Here is a 17,597-nt window from a genome sequence, read left to right on the forward strand (position 1 = left end):
GGAAGTCCCCTCCGATTGTCAAAAAACATTTTTTCACTGTGGTGGTGACAGAGCATTGACATAAGCTGCCCACAGAGGTTACAGAGCCTTTATCCTTGGAGATACTCAAAAGCCATCTGGACATGGTCCTGAGCAATCAGCTCCAGGAGGCCTTGACTGAGCACGGGGCGTGGACCAGAGGCCCTCCTGAGGTCCCTTCCAACCTCAATCATTTCCATTTTGTTGTTCTGTGAAATTAGGGTTTAGGCCTTAGCCCAAAATGTCACTTCAGAGGTGGAGGAGATACAGGTCAGACAAAACTAGATTTCTGCTATCCATAGGCACAGATACCTGCTGTCTAAGGTTTCCAGCTGTCTGAAAAAGCCAGCTCATTTTAACCTCAATTTGATTTGTCTGACCTTGCAGCAAGGTGTTTCACTGGAAAAAACAATCCAATTTGGATGCATAGCACAGAATACATCCACAATTAACAACCCTTGCATTTCCAGAAAGGTATAAATTACTGACATACATATATTACCACATTACCTAAAGGAAGTATACTATCTTGGCAACTCAAGATTTTTCCTCACCACAATGATCAAAGCCTTGTTTATGGGTGTCCCATTAGTTTATGTCTATCAGGTCAAACCCACCAAGTTGCTGCAGATGCTTTTCTGCTGCTGTAGCCCTGCATAAGGCCTGGAGGCTGATACTCTGACCACTTACACTGAATATTTCCAGACAAGATTAGAGTAGTTCTGTTCTCTTTACCCTTTCTCTCACCATAGTTTTTGACTCAAATAAAAGGGATGTGCAATAGCACCACTATTCTATTTCAAGACTAACAAGAAGCTGTATTCCTATTTAAAGGTCAAATACATTTGAACAAGATTTTGTTGTGGAAGCAGTGTAGCTCTGGCAACACAAAAGTCCTTGAAGCAGATGAAAAAGTTTGCAATCTACTTCTGTGTTAAAAAGTACCCGTACATTATGAAGGTACATTGCAGATCCCCTTCAAATAGGCATGCTCTAAAGCCATTCTCAAAATCTCCTAGCACACCTATGGATCCAAGAGTTATTGCATTGATGTCCACATTTTAACATGAATAATGTAGCCCTGACAAGCATGAGAGGAGGGACACCGAGTCCATTTACCTTACAAATGACTTAACATGAAGCTATGCAAGCAAAGTAAGCACATCACAGGTGTCACTCCCAAAGACAAGATGCTCAGATGAGGGCTATGCTTACAAAGCCAGGCATCTTCTTTACTCTGGACTCATCAGGATGTATATGACAAATGGATACACTGTCTGTAAAAAGGAGCTCTACCTTACCATTTATTTGCAGCAACATTCAGTTTACTATAAATAGAACATAATTTGTTTTGTGTGTGCTAATCAACCAACCTGGAGAGCAGAGGGCTGTATTTCCCATTTGTACATAACACCAAAAGCACTTATTATTAAAGTGTATTATTGCTGCATTTCAAGGAGAGTGGCGTGAAGAACAATACAAGCAATACAGAGAAAGAGTTTACTAACATTCCTCTATGAACAGGCATGGCACATATCTTCAAGGAAAACTACAACACCAGTGATTTACTCTCAGGGTGTAAATGCTTTCTAAACACAGTCCATTTACCAATTCTAGAGATATAGTCAATGACTCAGCAGCTAGCATGATACTAATGCATTTCATCACTGGATAGCAGAGCAAGCAGAGATAACACTCTTCAGAATACTAATATTAAAAAAAAAGCTTTTAAAGTCACTGGCTTTCTAGGGGAGTAGGGAGAGGGAGGCCAACAAGTACACATTCAGTCATAAGATTAAAAAAAAAAAATACAAGAGGTCAAATTCCACAGTTGCTTACCTTGATTGTAAAAATTGTATCAGCTCTAATAAGTCAGAACTTTTAAAAAAGTGCAAAAAACAGTTCTGGTGGAAAAAACATGACTGTGACCTGGTGAAGTTCAGGTTAAAAACAAAAAGTACTATGGACAACACACTCTCCCCATAAGCACTAACACTGTCTAAATGGAAATCATCCCTTTTTTCTTCAGAGCTAGAAGACCCATGTATTTGATGGAACCAGAAGTGACTAAAGCCAACTAAAAAAAAACATCAGAAAAGTAAGTTTAGATTCAGTCAGTGAATTTCCTTTATTCAAGGAAAGGCTACACACGAACAGCTTATTAACCCGTAAGGCAAGAGATTTGGTATTGCTGATGTTTAAGGAAGCCAATAAAACTAAAATATTCTAAAATCGCACCACATGACAAATTTAAGATGATGGAACAACTGTTAAGTGACAAAAAGGCTTAAGTTACTTATGCTGCCCAGAAATACTGCCTTTTGAACAGCATCACACAAAATACATACATAATAAAGAGTTAAATAGTCTGTCTTTCCCAAAAGCATGTTTTAATATCCAGTACTGGATAGGCTACATTAAATTTATTTTTCATATGTGTAGAAATTAATTTTTTTAATTATTACTTTCATAAAATAGCTTTTATCAGACTTACATAGAACAAGAAGCCTTATTTTCTTATATAATAATTTTTCATAAATCAAGTTTCAAGAAAGAGGGGTCAAGAAGAATGATATATCTTCAGAGAATTAGTAAATGTGTATGATCACACTTATCCAGTTTGGTGTTCTGATGTTTGATACAGCTGAGACACAAAACCAGACCACTCAGGCAGACTGTGACTGCAGTCAATTAACTCACACACTTGCAAGCAAAATCCCAGCAAACAAAGTTAACAGGTATGGTGCTATGCATAGAGGTTCAGCCTTGTATCCTGGCTTTTTTTGCTGCTTCATTTTTTTCATGAAAGGTTACCAGTCCTTAGCTGACAATACACAGGTTGGTTGGAAGCAAAGAAGTTTTAGAACTCTGCTGTTAAACCATTCTTCCAAAACACATCAGGTACAAATTAAACCAGAACATGGAAAACAAGCAAATCAGTTTTACATGCCATGATGACATCACAATGACATCAGAAGAATGGAAATGTGCACCCTTCTCACCCCAGTTTGTTTTCCAAGCATAAAAGGAAAACAAACCATATTCTCATAGCATTAAGTAGTGAAAACACTTAGAGAAAATATCCATCTTACACATTGCTTTTTCTGTTTGTCTCCATTAGCTTGGAGACAATTTTGCAAGTACATTCACAGAAAACAAAATTCCTAATTCATATTTGAGCAGCTTACCCTATCAAGAACTATTCCATTAAACTTGATTGTTGCTTGGTTTTTTCCCCCTGCAGCCTCAGCTCAGACTGTTTTCTCAACATTAAAAATTAAGTACTCAAACAAGTGGTACACAAGGCCTTAGAAGTAAACCTCAGAGCAGGAGCTGCAGAAGCACATTAAGGAGGAGTCTCATTTCAAACCAGTATGTTTTTACGTTGTATTTCTCCAGAGGCCCATGAATGGATTCCAAGTTAGTTTACACAAGGCTGCTTAATAACAACCACCAACAAAAAACACATCTACAGGCTAAAATTAACCCACTGTGAAAAGTGCAAGAACAGCTTAGCATTGGGCTTCCAGTTGGGCTACAAAGTGAGGAGCAGGGAATGACTTCAGACAAACTCTGACCAGCTTCCCCACAGGCTCTTTGAGCTACAGGTCAGTTAGTTTCCCCTTCACGAGTCAGTATGTCACTTTGTATACTTCAAAGTCAGCCTCCTTCCTTGCACGTGGTGGTATGTTGTATTGGCAATCTTGAAGAAAACAAACAAATAATAAAACAAAAACACCCAAAACCCACCCAAAAAATCTCCAGAGTTGGGACCCTGCAGTACTAGAAAGACCAGAAGCACTTGCCTTTTACCCTATAGCAACATCTGAGAGCCCTTCTGTGAGCCAGAACCATCTTTCATCCAGAAGCCTTTCCAATACAGCACTTGCTCAAGGATTTTATCAACTGCTTCAAGACCTATCAAGTGCTTCAAAAAAAGCACTCTGTCAACACACATAATACCCTTTCATAAAAGAACAGCAGTAATATTTACTTATCTCTCCCCTGAATGGAGACTCAGTATTTTTTATTTTTAATAGCTTCTGTCTAGGCTGCTGCTTAGCTTCACTTCCCACCCTGGTGACCTATTGAATCTTGGCTGCTCTAGGGAAATCTCAGAAAAAAGAAGTTATGCTCTTTAACTCCCTGCCTCTGAGATACTTTGGACTTGCTAAACTCCTGCCTCTACTGGTAAGGACATTGTCTTCACAGCTCTGTAGTTAGCTTTATACTTGCAAGTCTGCAGTACACTGGTAGAAAATAATGCTTTCAGAGAAAGAACACTATGCCATCCACAATCATCTCACTATCAGGATACTCCAATTTTAACATCTTCAATTTAGAGCTTTAGCCCAGATGAAAGATGTGCATATACAGAACCCAAAAATTAGTATAGTAAGAATCATCAAGGCACGAGCAGAACTGTCAACATTCTAGCAGGAGAAAAAAACCAAATTATTTTCCTGTTGGTAGCTTTGGTCTCTTACACACCCTGCCTATACAGCATTCCCCAACATTTTATATCCTATGCTCCTTGCATAAGGGACAAATACCACTCTTTACTACGGAAGCCATCTGAGAAGCCATAGAGAACCTTCCAATGAACTTGTAACCTTCAAACAAGATTCAAGCTGCACTAGGTATTGCTAGTACACTTTCACTCATTTGGAGGAGAAGGGAAGAAACGGGATCAAGTCAGTCACTGACTTGATTATGCCAATAAAGGTTTTCTTGTTGTAGGTACACCTTGATTCTCTCAACACTAAGCAGCTCTTGCTGTGTTCAGTCCAATCATCAACCATCTGAAAACTGTTCTCCTTTCCACAAGCATACAACCTGAGCAGCATTCCAGTTGTTCAGGGCATTGCCTCTACAGGCCTTGACACACTGAGGTTTTCCCTCTATTTCCACTGCTTTCAGCAAGAGCTGAACAGAATGGACATTAGTTCCTCTGTGCTCCAGTGATTGAAAGGAATAAAAATTTAAAAATAGGGCTGCCACTTGTTTCTAAACACAAAGAGAAAAGATCAGAAAAACAAAGGCACTGGGTTTATCACCTGAGAGACTATGGACTCTATAGTTCTACATCTAGTTCAGTAGCCAGCCAATACATAAACCCCTTACTAGCCCTAACTCAGAAATCTTATCATTAACCTCCTCTTAGCTTCTCTGATTTTAGTTCAGTCCCTCACCCCTCTTCAGCTCTCTCCCCCACAAACCAGAGGCTCCCAAGATCTTATAGAGGTTAATGTAGCTGATATAGCCAGGTGGAAGAAAAGGACTGCTGATGGATGCCAGGAGTTCTCTAGCAGATTTGCACAGAGTGCCTTTATCAGCATTTCTCCCTTGACTACAGATTCTCATCACTGCTCTCCTCACCTGCACCCCCATAAAGAAACAGATAAAATTTCTCATTAAGGAGTCATCTGGACATAGCCTACAGGCACCTTCTTCATTCACAACACAGTAAGGTAGGAAGTAGATAGCTGTGCTCATATCTGTCTCCCAGAAGACATACCAGAAATATATCAAAGACAACTATTTGTATGTGAAAGATCATGCAAGCATTCACTACACACACAGATACATCTAACATTCAATTATGTTTCAAAGAAATATGAAAAAAACAAAGGCAGCACTGACCTTCCAGAGATTGGTATTTACCAGTTTAACGGTGTGCACATTTTTTGTTTACAGGATGCACATACAAGAGATAGTTATCTTTACCATGGCGTAATGTGCTAAGTCCACGGACTATGACCCACAGTATATTGATACTAAAAAGTTTCTGTGCAAGTGACAAGCTTAATTTGTTATGACAAATTCTTTATAGCTGAAATATACAACTCATTTAATGCAAAAAGTGAAGAAACCTTTCCTGCATTCTTTATCTCATCAGCTAAGGCTTTTCACCAGCTTGCAAACAAGTCTCCTTTTTAAGACAAAAACAAACTGGAAAGAATGACAACAACTGCAAAGGCTTAAGATCAAAGCCACAAACAGACTACAAATGAAACCAGCTTACAACTGCTATCCCTTCTACACTCGTGCAATACAAGCTCTTAATTTACTGTTACATATAACCCTTGATGGTAAAAGCGAAACAAAGAGTCAAGATACTCATCTACACACTTTACTTAAGCACTGGTTAGTGAAGAAGCCAGGTAAAAAAAGGAAAAAGCCAATTTCTTTAAATAAATAATTTCTTAGTATTAATTTTACACAGCTTCAGTACAGGTAGTTCAAGTACCAGAGATGAATTTTAAACTCATTCAGAAAATCCAGCAGAGAGAATAGCCTGAAAAGAACCTTAAGTTCAACTCCTCCTACAACTACATAAAATAACTCGGAACACAAAACCTACTAGAATCAAACTGCTTTAGTAATGTAGGTTCTGATATTTGCTAGAAATAGTCCAAGGCAAATCCTGCTTTGAAACACTACTTACTAACCTTGTGCCAAAGTCACTGCAGAAAACGTTTCAAGTTATGTTGGCTGGCTCCGACACCAACGCCCCAGTAAATACTCAGATTAAAGCAACTAAGTAGTTACATTCCCTTTTCCCCTCACATGTTTTAACTATTTGGCATAAAGTATCTGTGCTCCCATCTGCTTGACACTGAAGGGTTCATCCCAATGTCAAGAAGGAAGCAGAGCCACAGACAGCCACCCCCAGCCCATCAGGAACGCTACATACCGCGGGACGATTTCGGCCAGCGCCGTTCCGAGGGAAGCCGCCCCAGCCGCAGCAGCACCTGCCGGGCCGGCAGCGCCGCGGGCGGCCCCTTCACCTTGCACCACACGCCGCGGGCTCCGCGGCCGCCCCGGCGCGGCGCAGGGCGGGGCGGGGCGGGGCAGTCGCGGCCGCCCCGCGCAGCCGGGGCGCGGCTCCGCTCCACGCCGCTCCCGCCGGGCGCGGGGCGGCGGAGCAGGAAGAGGAGGAAACCAGCCCCGAACGGCGGGGCGGCCACGCCGGCTCCCAGCCCGGCTAAAAATGGCCTGACAGACCGAGCGCGCCCGCCCCTGCCGCGCCCCCGCCCCGCCGCCGGGACACGAGCGCTGCCCAGCGCTCGCCGCCGCGGCTCCCGGGGCGGCCCCGCGGGCTGTGCGGGCTCCCGAGCCGTCCGGGGCCGCCCCGCACGGAGTCCCGCCGCAGTGGGTTATTTTTGGAAGCTCCCCCCGCCCCCCGCTCCCGGCTCTGCGGCGTCAGAGCCGCTCCCACCGTGCGGAGCGGGGAGGTCACGCCTTTCCCGGCGCGGGGCCCCGCGGCCGCTCGGAGCGGCCCCGCCCCAGCGCGCACGCCGAGCCCCGCACGGCGGCACCCGGGGGAAGGAGAAGCAGCGGGCAGACGGAGCGATCGGAGATCACGCTCATGCACCATTTCTAGCGCAAGTGGAAGACGGCTGAAGCTGTCTGTTCTAGTGCTGCGTTAGCGGTTTCATCCGCAGACTGCGCGGTTATGCTACAATTGCCAAAGCACAGTGATAAGTAGTACTAAATAAAGTTTCTAGAGAGCCAGAAGTGCATTCACTGTGGCTAAGTGAGGAGCCTCTCCTCATAAGTCAAGCAGTAGCTTCTGGTATGCTGACAATTTAAATTAGAGGGAAAAAGATTTCTCCTTAAAGAGTCAAGACAGAAAAGCACCAAGCTTGAGAAAATGTTAATTCTAGAGATAACCAGATTTCATGGGACATACACAATACTGTTGCAAATATATATATATATATATACATATATACAGCTTTTCAAACGCCAACAAAATGACAGTCTAGAAATCAACCCTGCACAGCAAAAACCAGAGCCCTGACTTATAAAGGACAACAAAGCAAAATGCTGTCGGTTTAAGAACAGTAATGATCAATTAATATAGCTTCTTGGAAAGCTGCAAGTCTTAGGAAGAGATTATGTCATTTTAAAAAGCCTGCACTATATTCCTGAACTCAGTAGATTGAAGTTTAAAAATACCAGGACAAAAAACTCTCCAGGATCACATCTTCTCCCTGTCATGACCAACTGATTTCACTAGCTATGGTGGAAAATCAAGTTCACACCTCAGCCTATCCCTCTGTGCCCAAATCTATGTGCTTCCAGATTTTAAAAAGGCCTCTATTACACCTACGGAGACTATTCAAGTTCAAGTAAGGTGAAATTACAATTTCACCATATGTTTTGCCATACTTCACTCTGGAAAGCTATTTTGGTCTGGCTTGAAGCAAGATGCCAACACAATTAAGGAATACTAACTAACACGATACACCCACTGTTGTAACAATTTCCCCCTCATCCGCAAATGAAGCTGGCAACTTTAATATCAGACTTTAAGGAAAAAACTCAATGTAAAAAAAACCAATGCTTGTTCGACTCTGCTAGAACTTAAGTAAGCCTAAAAGACTCGTGACTGGAGACAAAGGACTTGGAAAGGAATGAAAAAAAAACAAACCTGGACAATGGAGTCAGTGTTTGTAGCTCACTGTTAAGTAACTGCAAGACTAGCAGCACCAACACAAACCTCATTTTGAAACACAGTTTACTGATGACAGTAGTGTAAGAACCTAACCCAGTTACCAGAGTATAGGAAGAAAAGTTTATTCCATGGCACTAGGGCATCTTCAAGAAGGAAGAAAAATACCAACTCTCCTACTCTAGGAACTAGTGAATTTGACATATATTCCCAAATTGAAATGTTTGCATTATGTTTAACACTATACAAGACATTTGTTACTGGGAAAGCCAGAAGTTCAACAAATAGCATTTGCACACCCACAAAGCACATGGTCTGAAAAACAAATTCAGAAGCAATACTGTTCAACACTTCAGTTAGCTAGCAATAACTAAAAACAATCCAAAACCTAATTTTCTCAATATTTTGACCTTCAAATCAGCAAAGCAACAGCTTTATTGAATTCAAGCATTCAGTTTGAACATTGTAAGCAGTAACTTGTAACCAAAATGTCCCCTTTTCTAAACACCCAAATACTAAGACATCCTTTTGCAAAGGCATATACCTACTCTTTCTCTAGAAGAATGAATTTTTGTCCCATTCAGTATGCAAAAGAACAGCTTACCAGCAACATGAAATTGCATGGGTTTGTGTATTTATTTTTGTAACAGGTAAGCAGCGAACTAGCCAAATATGCTAAGCTGTCCAACCCTTTATAGACCCACGTAGCACAATACATACATACCCCTTCTTGCTTTGTGAACAGGTTAAGGCACTCAGCCAAAGCCTCACATGTTTCCTGGGATACTTCAGAGACCACATCAACCTTCTGCAGGAGAGGAGAAGATATTCCTGAAAGCACAAAAATATTAGTAATGTTAGAAGGACATTGTAAACTACAGGATTCTTTTAATTATTTTTCCCTCTAAGTAATACAGACGTAACAGTCATATGCTACAGGAAGGCTGGTGCATTGCAAGATCTGTGGGAGGGGTTTTATTTTTTGCATCCTTTCCCTAGTGCTGGTATACGAGGCACATGAATAGATCGAATTTCTCTTTCAGCATGGTTTAGAAACCAGAGGCAGTAAGCCATGGCAGCAAGACACTAGAAAAGGGACTAGCAACAACCTCCTTTTAACCACTTTATAAAATTTAAAGCTTCAGATGACCGAATTTAAATAAAAAGGATTCTGCACTGGTTTAATAGAAATAGAAGTGTAAAATATAGATATTTTTTCCCTTCTGCCATGAATTACAAAGAGCTTACCACAGGGCTCAATGCAGCTGTAAATTTAGGTTTGAAAAAAATAGACTGAATTGTAACTACAAGCACACTGAACAATTAAAGGGGAAGATCTTATTTTCACGGACTCATGTGTAAGTAGTACAGCTTGTCATGTCATATCCTGACTTCTATGACCATTTACAGAAAGGACTGAATGTCTAGAACCAGCAGGAAATCATAACTCAATTAGCTGGTAGAAATGATTGGAGTCAATCTGTGAAGTTTTCTGATGTGCAGCAATTCCTCGGAAATCAAGTAAGTAATTTTCTCAGGAAGCATAGTTGTTGCAATTAAAATAATTGCAACATTTAGTGCCTGCAGATTCCAGGATCAGTTGACACCATTTAGTAACACAGGTGCTTCAAGCTGATGTCACACCATTGAAGATTAAGAGGTCCATCAGTGACAGTACTGAACTGATTTTTCAACTTACACTGCTTAGGCAGGACAAGATACAGTACATTTACACACACTAACTGTGGTCTCTGAAACCAGAGCTCAAACCGACTCTTACAGCAGCTGTTAAGAACAGCTAGCGCCTCCAGAAGGAAGGGCAGCCCACTGGGTGCAGGAGACTTTTTTATTTGTAATATACAAGATGCATAAGTCTCAAAGATTCAGAATGGTATGGCAAGTCTCTGGACCCAGAACAGCATGTTGAAACAGGGAGAGAATTTTAAATTTCAGGTGCCAACATAGCCATTTTTATACTACTCAAACGATTTTAGGGAAAACTCCACACAGAAGGGTTTCTAACTCAGAAATTTACATTCTTCTGGAGCCAGAGGATTCAAATACTTTAAAAATACCACAACAGTGAGAGAACTAGAGCAGTTGTCTCTGTTGCGACCTACAGAAGTTGCACACAAACCCAGAAACAGTCCACTGACCTAGCAAGTTACAAACATCCCCTGGAAGGAAAAGAGGAACTTATTACTGCTGTTGGCCAAGACTAGCAGTTTCTAGGAATGAGATAGTACCTGCTTCCGCTTTGCTATGGGTATTGGTTGTTGAAATTGTGTCTTTCCTTTTAAAAAATGTTCTTCTACTTTAAAGAAGAACCTCACTGGTTCTTCAGGTCAGCACTACGGAGTCAGGGAATCTGCCTCTATAGCTACCAAAGGGAATTTATCCACCTTATACGAATTTTCGAACTGGGTTTTTTTTTGTGAAAAATTCAGTTTTACTGTAATAGTAATTACAAAATCGTCACAATAAGACACTCATATACAGTAGGAAATGTCCCTTTGCCTTGTGAAATAAAAAATTGGTAAAAGTTCACTTTATAAAAAAGACAGGGTAACATCACAGAATAACTTACCCCATTAGCATGTAGAGAAAAAGCTGTATTTTTAACCTCCTTTTGGAAAGGCACAGGGACAAAAGAGGAACTTTTTTCTTCTCAAAACTGGTATTTCTACTACAGAATAGGGATCTGTATAGACAAACAACTTGTTCTCTAATCTGAGCTTCATGTTTTTAGCCACAATATGTAACAAGGACTCAGGCCCAAAGAACCAGCACTTAGATGCTCTTACAGAGCTCCTCTACAACTCCTGTTCCTGTTTAAGGCATTTAATAAAAAAAGTACAAATCTCTAGCATCTTGATGTCTGTGATATATTTTAGCAGTTATACTGCAAAAATCTAGATACATGTTAAGAATTATAACTTGAAATGAAACCTGAGAAGTTCAAATCTGCCATTAAAGCCATAGCAAAATCTGTGGAATATGTCCCATCATACCATGCCTCCAGTTCTCTGTATAGTTTTGTGATTTCACTGCTCTTTGTACCTGTGAAGAGACACTTATGCACTACAATAAGCCACCAACCACAGATTAAAAAAAAAAAAAACAAACAAACCTTGAAAGCAGATCCCTGTGTTACTATATTTTTACGACACTACTCAATAAGGACTATAGCTAGAGACATTTTCACTGCATCTACAGCTGCTAATGAAATTTCTTTCAATCATGATGCTTCTTAGTTGTTTCTCCAAATCTGAAATCTTAATTGTTGGCAATTACTGAAATGCTACTTTATTTAAATCTTTTTTCATGGGGAAAATTGTCCTCTATTTTCAAACTCCTGAAAATTTGATTTTAGGGAAATAAAAGCATCCTGTTAAAAACAAAAACATCAGTTGCTTGGTAACAAAATACATTTTAAATTAATAAACTAAACTTTACCTTTTGTAGCATCCAAAGATTTAACCATTGCAAGGAAGTCTGAAATCTCTTTACTGAGTCTTTGTTGGCATGCCTGTGCTTTCTGAAAGAAACAAGGATAGCTAGTTCAGAAGTACTTTGTTCTAAGAAAAGTGTATGTTTAACTTCTTTACTATAGTTAAATTTTAAAAATTGGACAGCATTAAATTTCTAAGATTCCCAGACCAGAGACTGATGCATTAAAACTGAAACAAATTACTGAAACTACCTTCAAAGACACATAAGCAAACAGAATATTTATGAACATTTTATCACTGACAAGATTTTATTTAATTTAATGTAGCAAATCAACTCCAGTCAAATTTGTTCTATGTGCCACTTTTGCTCTTTCCCTCTTAATTGAGCAGCTTAAAAATCTGGGAAGAGCAAGTGCTTGCTCTTTGAGAAACTTAAGGACAAAATATTCACATTTATAGGTTAACTGATAATTAGCAAATATAGTGACAGGCAGAAACCAACCCCAAGATTCTATTTCAAGCCCACATTCAAACCTGGAGCCAGTTATCACAAAACCATAGAATGGCTTGGGTTGGAAGGGACCTTAAAGATCATCTAGTTCCCATCCCTGGCCAACCACACCTTCCACTAGCCCAGGTTGCTCAGAGCCCCATCCAACTTGGCCTTGAACACTTCCAGGGATAGAGCACTGACAGCTTCTCTGGGAAAGCTGTTCTGGCGCCTCACCACCCTCTGAGTAAAGAATTTGTTCCCAGTATCTAAACAAAAATCTCTCCTCTTCCCACCTATCCCATCACAACTACATCTAGTGTGTAATCAGTATTACACAGCTGGCCTGTGTAAAAAGTCACTCCCCCTCTTTCAGAAGCCACCCTTAAGAACTGGAAGGCCACTGTGAGGTCTCCCTGAAGCCTTTGCCTCTCCAGCTCTCTCAGCCTGTCTTCAAATGACAGGTGCTAATTCATTCCTGGGGATCAGCTTTATGGCCCTCCTCTGGACCTGCTCCAACATGGTCACATCTTTTTTTGTGCCGAGGACCCAGAGCTGGATGCAGCACTCCAGGTGGGGAGGTCTCATGATGGTAGAAGATGGGGACAGAATTGCCTTCCTTGCCCTGCTGGCCCCTCTGCTTTTGATGTGCCCCAGGATGCAGCTGATCTTCTGGGCTTCTAGTGCACTGTTATCTATTAAATAATATCATCTTCTGTAGGTTGCTGGGACTGCCAGTGCCAGTTATCACCCCAAATCTGCTGTGTCATGAGCTACTTTTAAAGTTTTTGTACTAAAAGGAATGGTACAAGCTGCTTGGAGTTTAGCCACATGAAGATTTTTGCACTGCAGCATCAACTTTCCCTTAAAATAGAAGGTTTTAGCAGTACTCGTATAGCAAAAAGCAAGAATCACAGGCTGAATACTAGAATTACCAAAGGCTACTCAATTCCATTGCAGGTATGAGCAGTCACTGTACAACGCATCTGATGTGATCTGAGGTGAAAAAACATCGTTTCTAAAGCACTTCATTTCCTGTTCTGTAGAGGCAGAGCTCGAAGTGGGTAAGCTTTGAGACACTGAGGCTGGAGGACAACGAGTAGAGTACACACGGCTCCCTCTCCTGGCTGAAACTCTCAAGCAGCTTTCTTTCTTAGAGTAGTGCTGTCGAAAGTGAAATCACAGCCCTGTAGCTATGATAAACATGTCATTTTAGCCACACAGTCTGAGCAGAAATACATGACAGCAAGCAATGCAAACACAAGCAGCATCTATGCATCCATGGGAGGAATCATCACTTTTAATCAAAGGTATAGTGAAGTATTTTAAGACAAAACAAGGCTAATCTGCAACTGCCCAGATGCATGAGCCAAGTAAGTATTCAGTACATACTTTCAGAGTGTCCTGTAGGTCTGTAACAGATACTGCATCATCTTCATCATCACTACTCAGCTGTTCCTGTGTGCAGTAATGAGTGCTATATGCAGAGTGGTCCTCTATTGCTTCTAGCCAGCTCTGGAAAGGAAAAAACAGAGTTAATAGACATTTCAAAGGTCATCTCCAAAACAAAGTATCATGTAAGCAGAACAACAAAATTTTCTCTTGATATAAATAAGATAGTCATTAATAAAATGAGACATTTAAATAGGCAAGAAATAGATTGCTAGAAAATGTAACATATATTGCAGATGAAACCCTCTGTGGGCAGAGTACCACAGACACAACTTACCACAGATTTACCCTTAAGCTCAAATGTAACCCACACCTCCATCTAGCCAAGAAAATCCTTATTAATTAAAATACTGTAGGGAATACATTTTACATCTTTGGGTTTCTGTTCAGACAGCAAGGTCCCCATGACAAAGTCTGTCTTCTTACTCATGACAAACTGCACAAAACCTCAAGCACTATCATAATTAAGATGTAGATTATTTTCCTATTCATTGGATCACAGAGTGGCTGAGGCTGAAGGTCATGTAGTCCAACCCCTCTGGACCCCTGAAGGTCATCTAGTCCAACCCCCCTGCTCAAGAAGTCCCACCTAGAGCTAGTTGGCCAGGACATCCAGATGGCTTTTGAAAATCTTCAAGGATGGAGAATCCACGACTGCTGTGGGCCCTCTGTGACAGTGCATGGCCACCCTCACACCTTTTTCTTATGTCCAGAGAGAAATCCCTGTGCTTTAGTTTACACCATTGCCTCTGGTCCTGTCACTAGGCACCACTGAAAAGAGCCTGGCTCTGTCCCTCTTGGCAACTCTCCTCAGGCATTTACATACATAGGCAAGCTTCCCTGAGCCTCCCCTTCTCCAGACTGAGCAGTCCCAGTTCTCTCAGCTTCTCCTAGTAAAAGTGATGCTCTGATCCCTTCATCACCTCCATGGCCCTTTGTTATGTTCTCTTTAGTATGTTTGCATCTCTCTTGTTGTGAGAAGCCCAAAACTGGACACAGCACTCTAGTTGCCTCCACCCCAACTCCATCTCTAGCTAGTACACCTGCAGAAGTACAACAGTGAATATACTAAAATAGCCCTAAAAATTGTTTCTGTTGTTTCAGAGCCACCTTTTGAGAAAAAACCAATTTATTAGGTCTGGGAGTATGGTTAAGAGTAGACTGTAGACTTATGGTTAAGAGAAGACTGTACCATTAAACATTCTTTAGTTTGGATTAATGAACTATGAAAGTGCAACAGAAGGAGGTTGCAACAGATATTTACCACATGGAGAAGTGAATGAAAAACAGGAAGTTAGATAACGGAATAATACAGGCACAGAGCTGGAAAACAGGCAGCACTTATTTAAAGAAGAGATAATTGCAATGGGCCAATTTTTTTGCTGTTTAATCTATAATCATGCTAAAAGATTTAATATCTGCACTTATGCTACCAAGTCCTGATGATCAAAATATGAAATACATTGCTACTATGCACTCATAGCAAGTAGTACGCAAATTCTTCAATACAGAAGTTACTGCATTTTAATGCCTTTGATAAAGAGTCATTATTACCTCTCTAGTTTGAGAAGGAAAGCTATTTTTAGGAATCTTGAAACGATGAACAGTGTCATCAAAACATCTGACAGAAAAAAAGCAACTGTCTGACGATTTTACCTAGAGCAAAGTGGAGAAAAAACAAAATTAGTATAATGAATCTGAAAAAAAATGAAATGCAAGCAAAGTATAAAATTATGCTTAACTCAGAAGTTTTTGCCTCAGTTTTGATCCAAGTAATTGTAATTTATAAAAACCTTGGTCAGAACAGTTTTCCACAGTGTGTCATTACACTATTAATAGTAATATAGAGGTTCTTATGGTTTGTATTTATTTGCACCACTTGATTCAGGTAAAACCTCAGCAATGGTTCAAGATTGTCAATATTAAGGAATTTGTGGATACTGAAAAGCAAGTCACTTTTCCATACAATATGAGTGTATATGTAAGTGCTGCTTAACAGAACTTGCGGTGCCAAACTAGGCTAGGGCAGTTACAGAAATATGAAAATTATCTTAAATGCATTTTTCTTAAACACTTCATCTTCCTGAGCATTATAAATGACACCTGGGCTTTGTTTTCTCTGTTCACCCCTTCCAAAACGGATTCCTACAAGCATAACTGAAATCAGGGAGTTTTTCCAAATGTCACCTTCAAAATTGATTAGTCTTTCAACTGAGATGAGCTTAAGTTATGCAATCGGTCACAAGCAGCCAGGGAAAGCTAAGGGGGAACTGAAGCTTTGGCCATTCCAGATCACATGCTTCAAACTGACCCAGTGTGCTTTCAGGATACCTTGTGTGTCTAAATCTTCAATGCTTTAGAAAGCAGTGAGGGAGCTTTATGGCCACTTTACATAAAAGAATACTTTGCTGGATGGGAACAAGCATTTCTTTCAACAGCACAAGCTTTCTCCCTACTTTGTAACAAAGATCAGTTTACCAATCCAGCGGAAGTTTTCATTAACCAGGAATGGAATATAATGGAACATACAAAAACAACTCAGTAGTTACAACTGAGTAACATTCTTACCGTGCACACAGCTTGTGTTAGATGCTTGCACCCCTGACGATGATCATTATTCACTGCATCAGCTCTTTGAAAGAAAAAGAGATTTAGTGAAGTGAAGACAGAAATTATTTAAACTACTTTTCAGAAATTTAAACACAGAACTTACTGCCTCCGATACCAGGAAAGCACTCCATGTTCTAGAACTATCCAGTAGAGTTTCCAACCAAAAAATCGTGAGCTCTGAAAGGAAAAAAAACCCCAAAAACCAGGTAAGCTTAACAGAATATTTTTAGTACAGAGAGCTCAGTGTGCAGCTGTAGTGTGAGCTGCAGAACTGAGCTCTGGGTGGTAGGAGCCTGAGGACTCAGCAGAAGACTCCAGACTTTCACACACTTAGATTGCAAGGGCAGAAAAACCCAGGGGTTCCTTCATTCAGGTTATCTCCTCAGAGGCGCCAGCTCAAGCTGCTATTTTGTTATTGCACAATGATTAAAGTAAGGATCAAGACATCTGAGACTCAGCTATGGGAAACCAAGGGTAAAGTTGGTAAGGAAACCTCATCTGAGTGTGGCAAGTTGAGGGAGCCAAGCTCGGCACCTGTCAACTCACTGGAGCCACCAACTGCAAAGGGTCTTCAGTCCCAGCAGTTAAAAGTCTCTGGTGGAAGGAGTGTGATGGACAGAGTGACTCCTGCATGGTCAGGCAGAGAAGCTTCCTTAACACTTAAACTAGTAAACACTACAAAAACCTTTTAGGTTCTGCATGTGATCCTGATGATCACAGCAACCTGAGAGTATTTTACAAGTGCAGCGCTACTCTTGTTTTTGGAACCAACTAAAGATAAAAGTTGAGCCTGCTACTCAGTAAGAACTGAAATACTAAAATGTTGCATTTCTTAATATTACAAGAATTGTTGGTCACCACACAATTCTATTTTATAAAATCAAATGAGAAACAAAACACATTGACATCTCCAACTACAACATTTTATCTGTCTCAAGCTTTAGTAAACAGATCTTTTTTAAGAGCAGTTCCTTATGTTACAATTGTGTTTTAGGAAAATTTACACTGAAGAAAACTTTAAAGATTTCATTAAGCAACATAATTAAACATTCATGTAGACTTTAGATTCACTTGAGAAACACAGCAAAATTAGCTTTAAATTCTTTGAATGCCA

At 40.5% G+C, this 17,597-nt stretch overlaps 1 protein-coding gene across 4 annotated transcripts in view; it reads right to left on the reverse strand.

Annotated features, from left to right (window-relative positions):
• OSBPL1A (oxysterol binding protein like 1A) overlaps positions 1-17,597 on the reverse strand; it is a 76,333-nt gene that overhangs the window by 40,224 nt on the left and 18,512 nt on the right. For 3 of the 4 annotated variants that reach the window (XM_030266097.4, XM_030266096.4, XM_030266094.4), the window contains exons 10-15: positions 16,587-16,660; positions 16,442-16,505; positions 15,428-15,529; positions 13,814-13,936; positions 11,936-12,017; positions 9,204-9,310 (exon numbers count right to left, since the gene is read on the reverse strand). In XM_030266097.4, the coding sequence (XP_030121957.4) occupies positions 9,204-9,310; positions 11,936-12,017; positions 13,814-13,936; positions 15,428-15,529; positions 16,442-16,505; positions 16,587-16,660 (552 nt within the window). Of the gene's footprint in view, positions 1-6,715; positions 6,855-9,203; positions 9,311-11,935; positions 12,018-13,813; positions 13,937-15,427; positions 15,530-16,441; positions 16,506-16,586; positions 16,661-17,597 lie in introns of those variants that run through there. The other variant, XM_012572044.5, reaches the window with a different exon arrangement.

Source organism: Taeniopygia guttata, chromosome 2 (genome assembly GCF_048771995.1).
Source record: "Taeniopygia guttata chromosome 2, bTaeGut7.mat, whole genome shotgun sequence".
NCBI lineage: Eukaryota > Metazoa > Chordata > Aves > Passeriformes > Estrildidae > Taeniopygia > Taeniopygia guttata.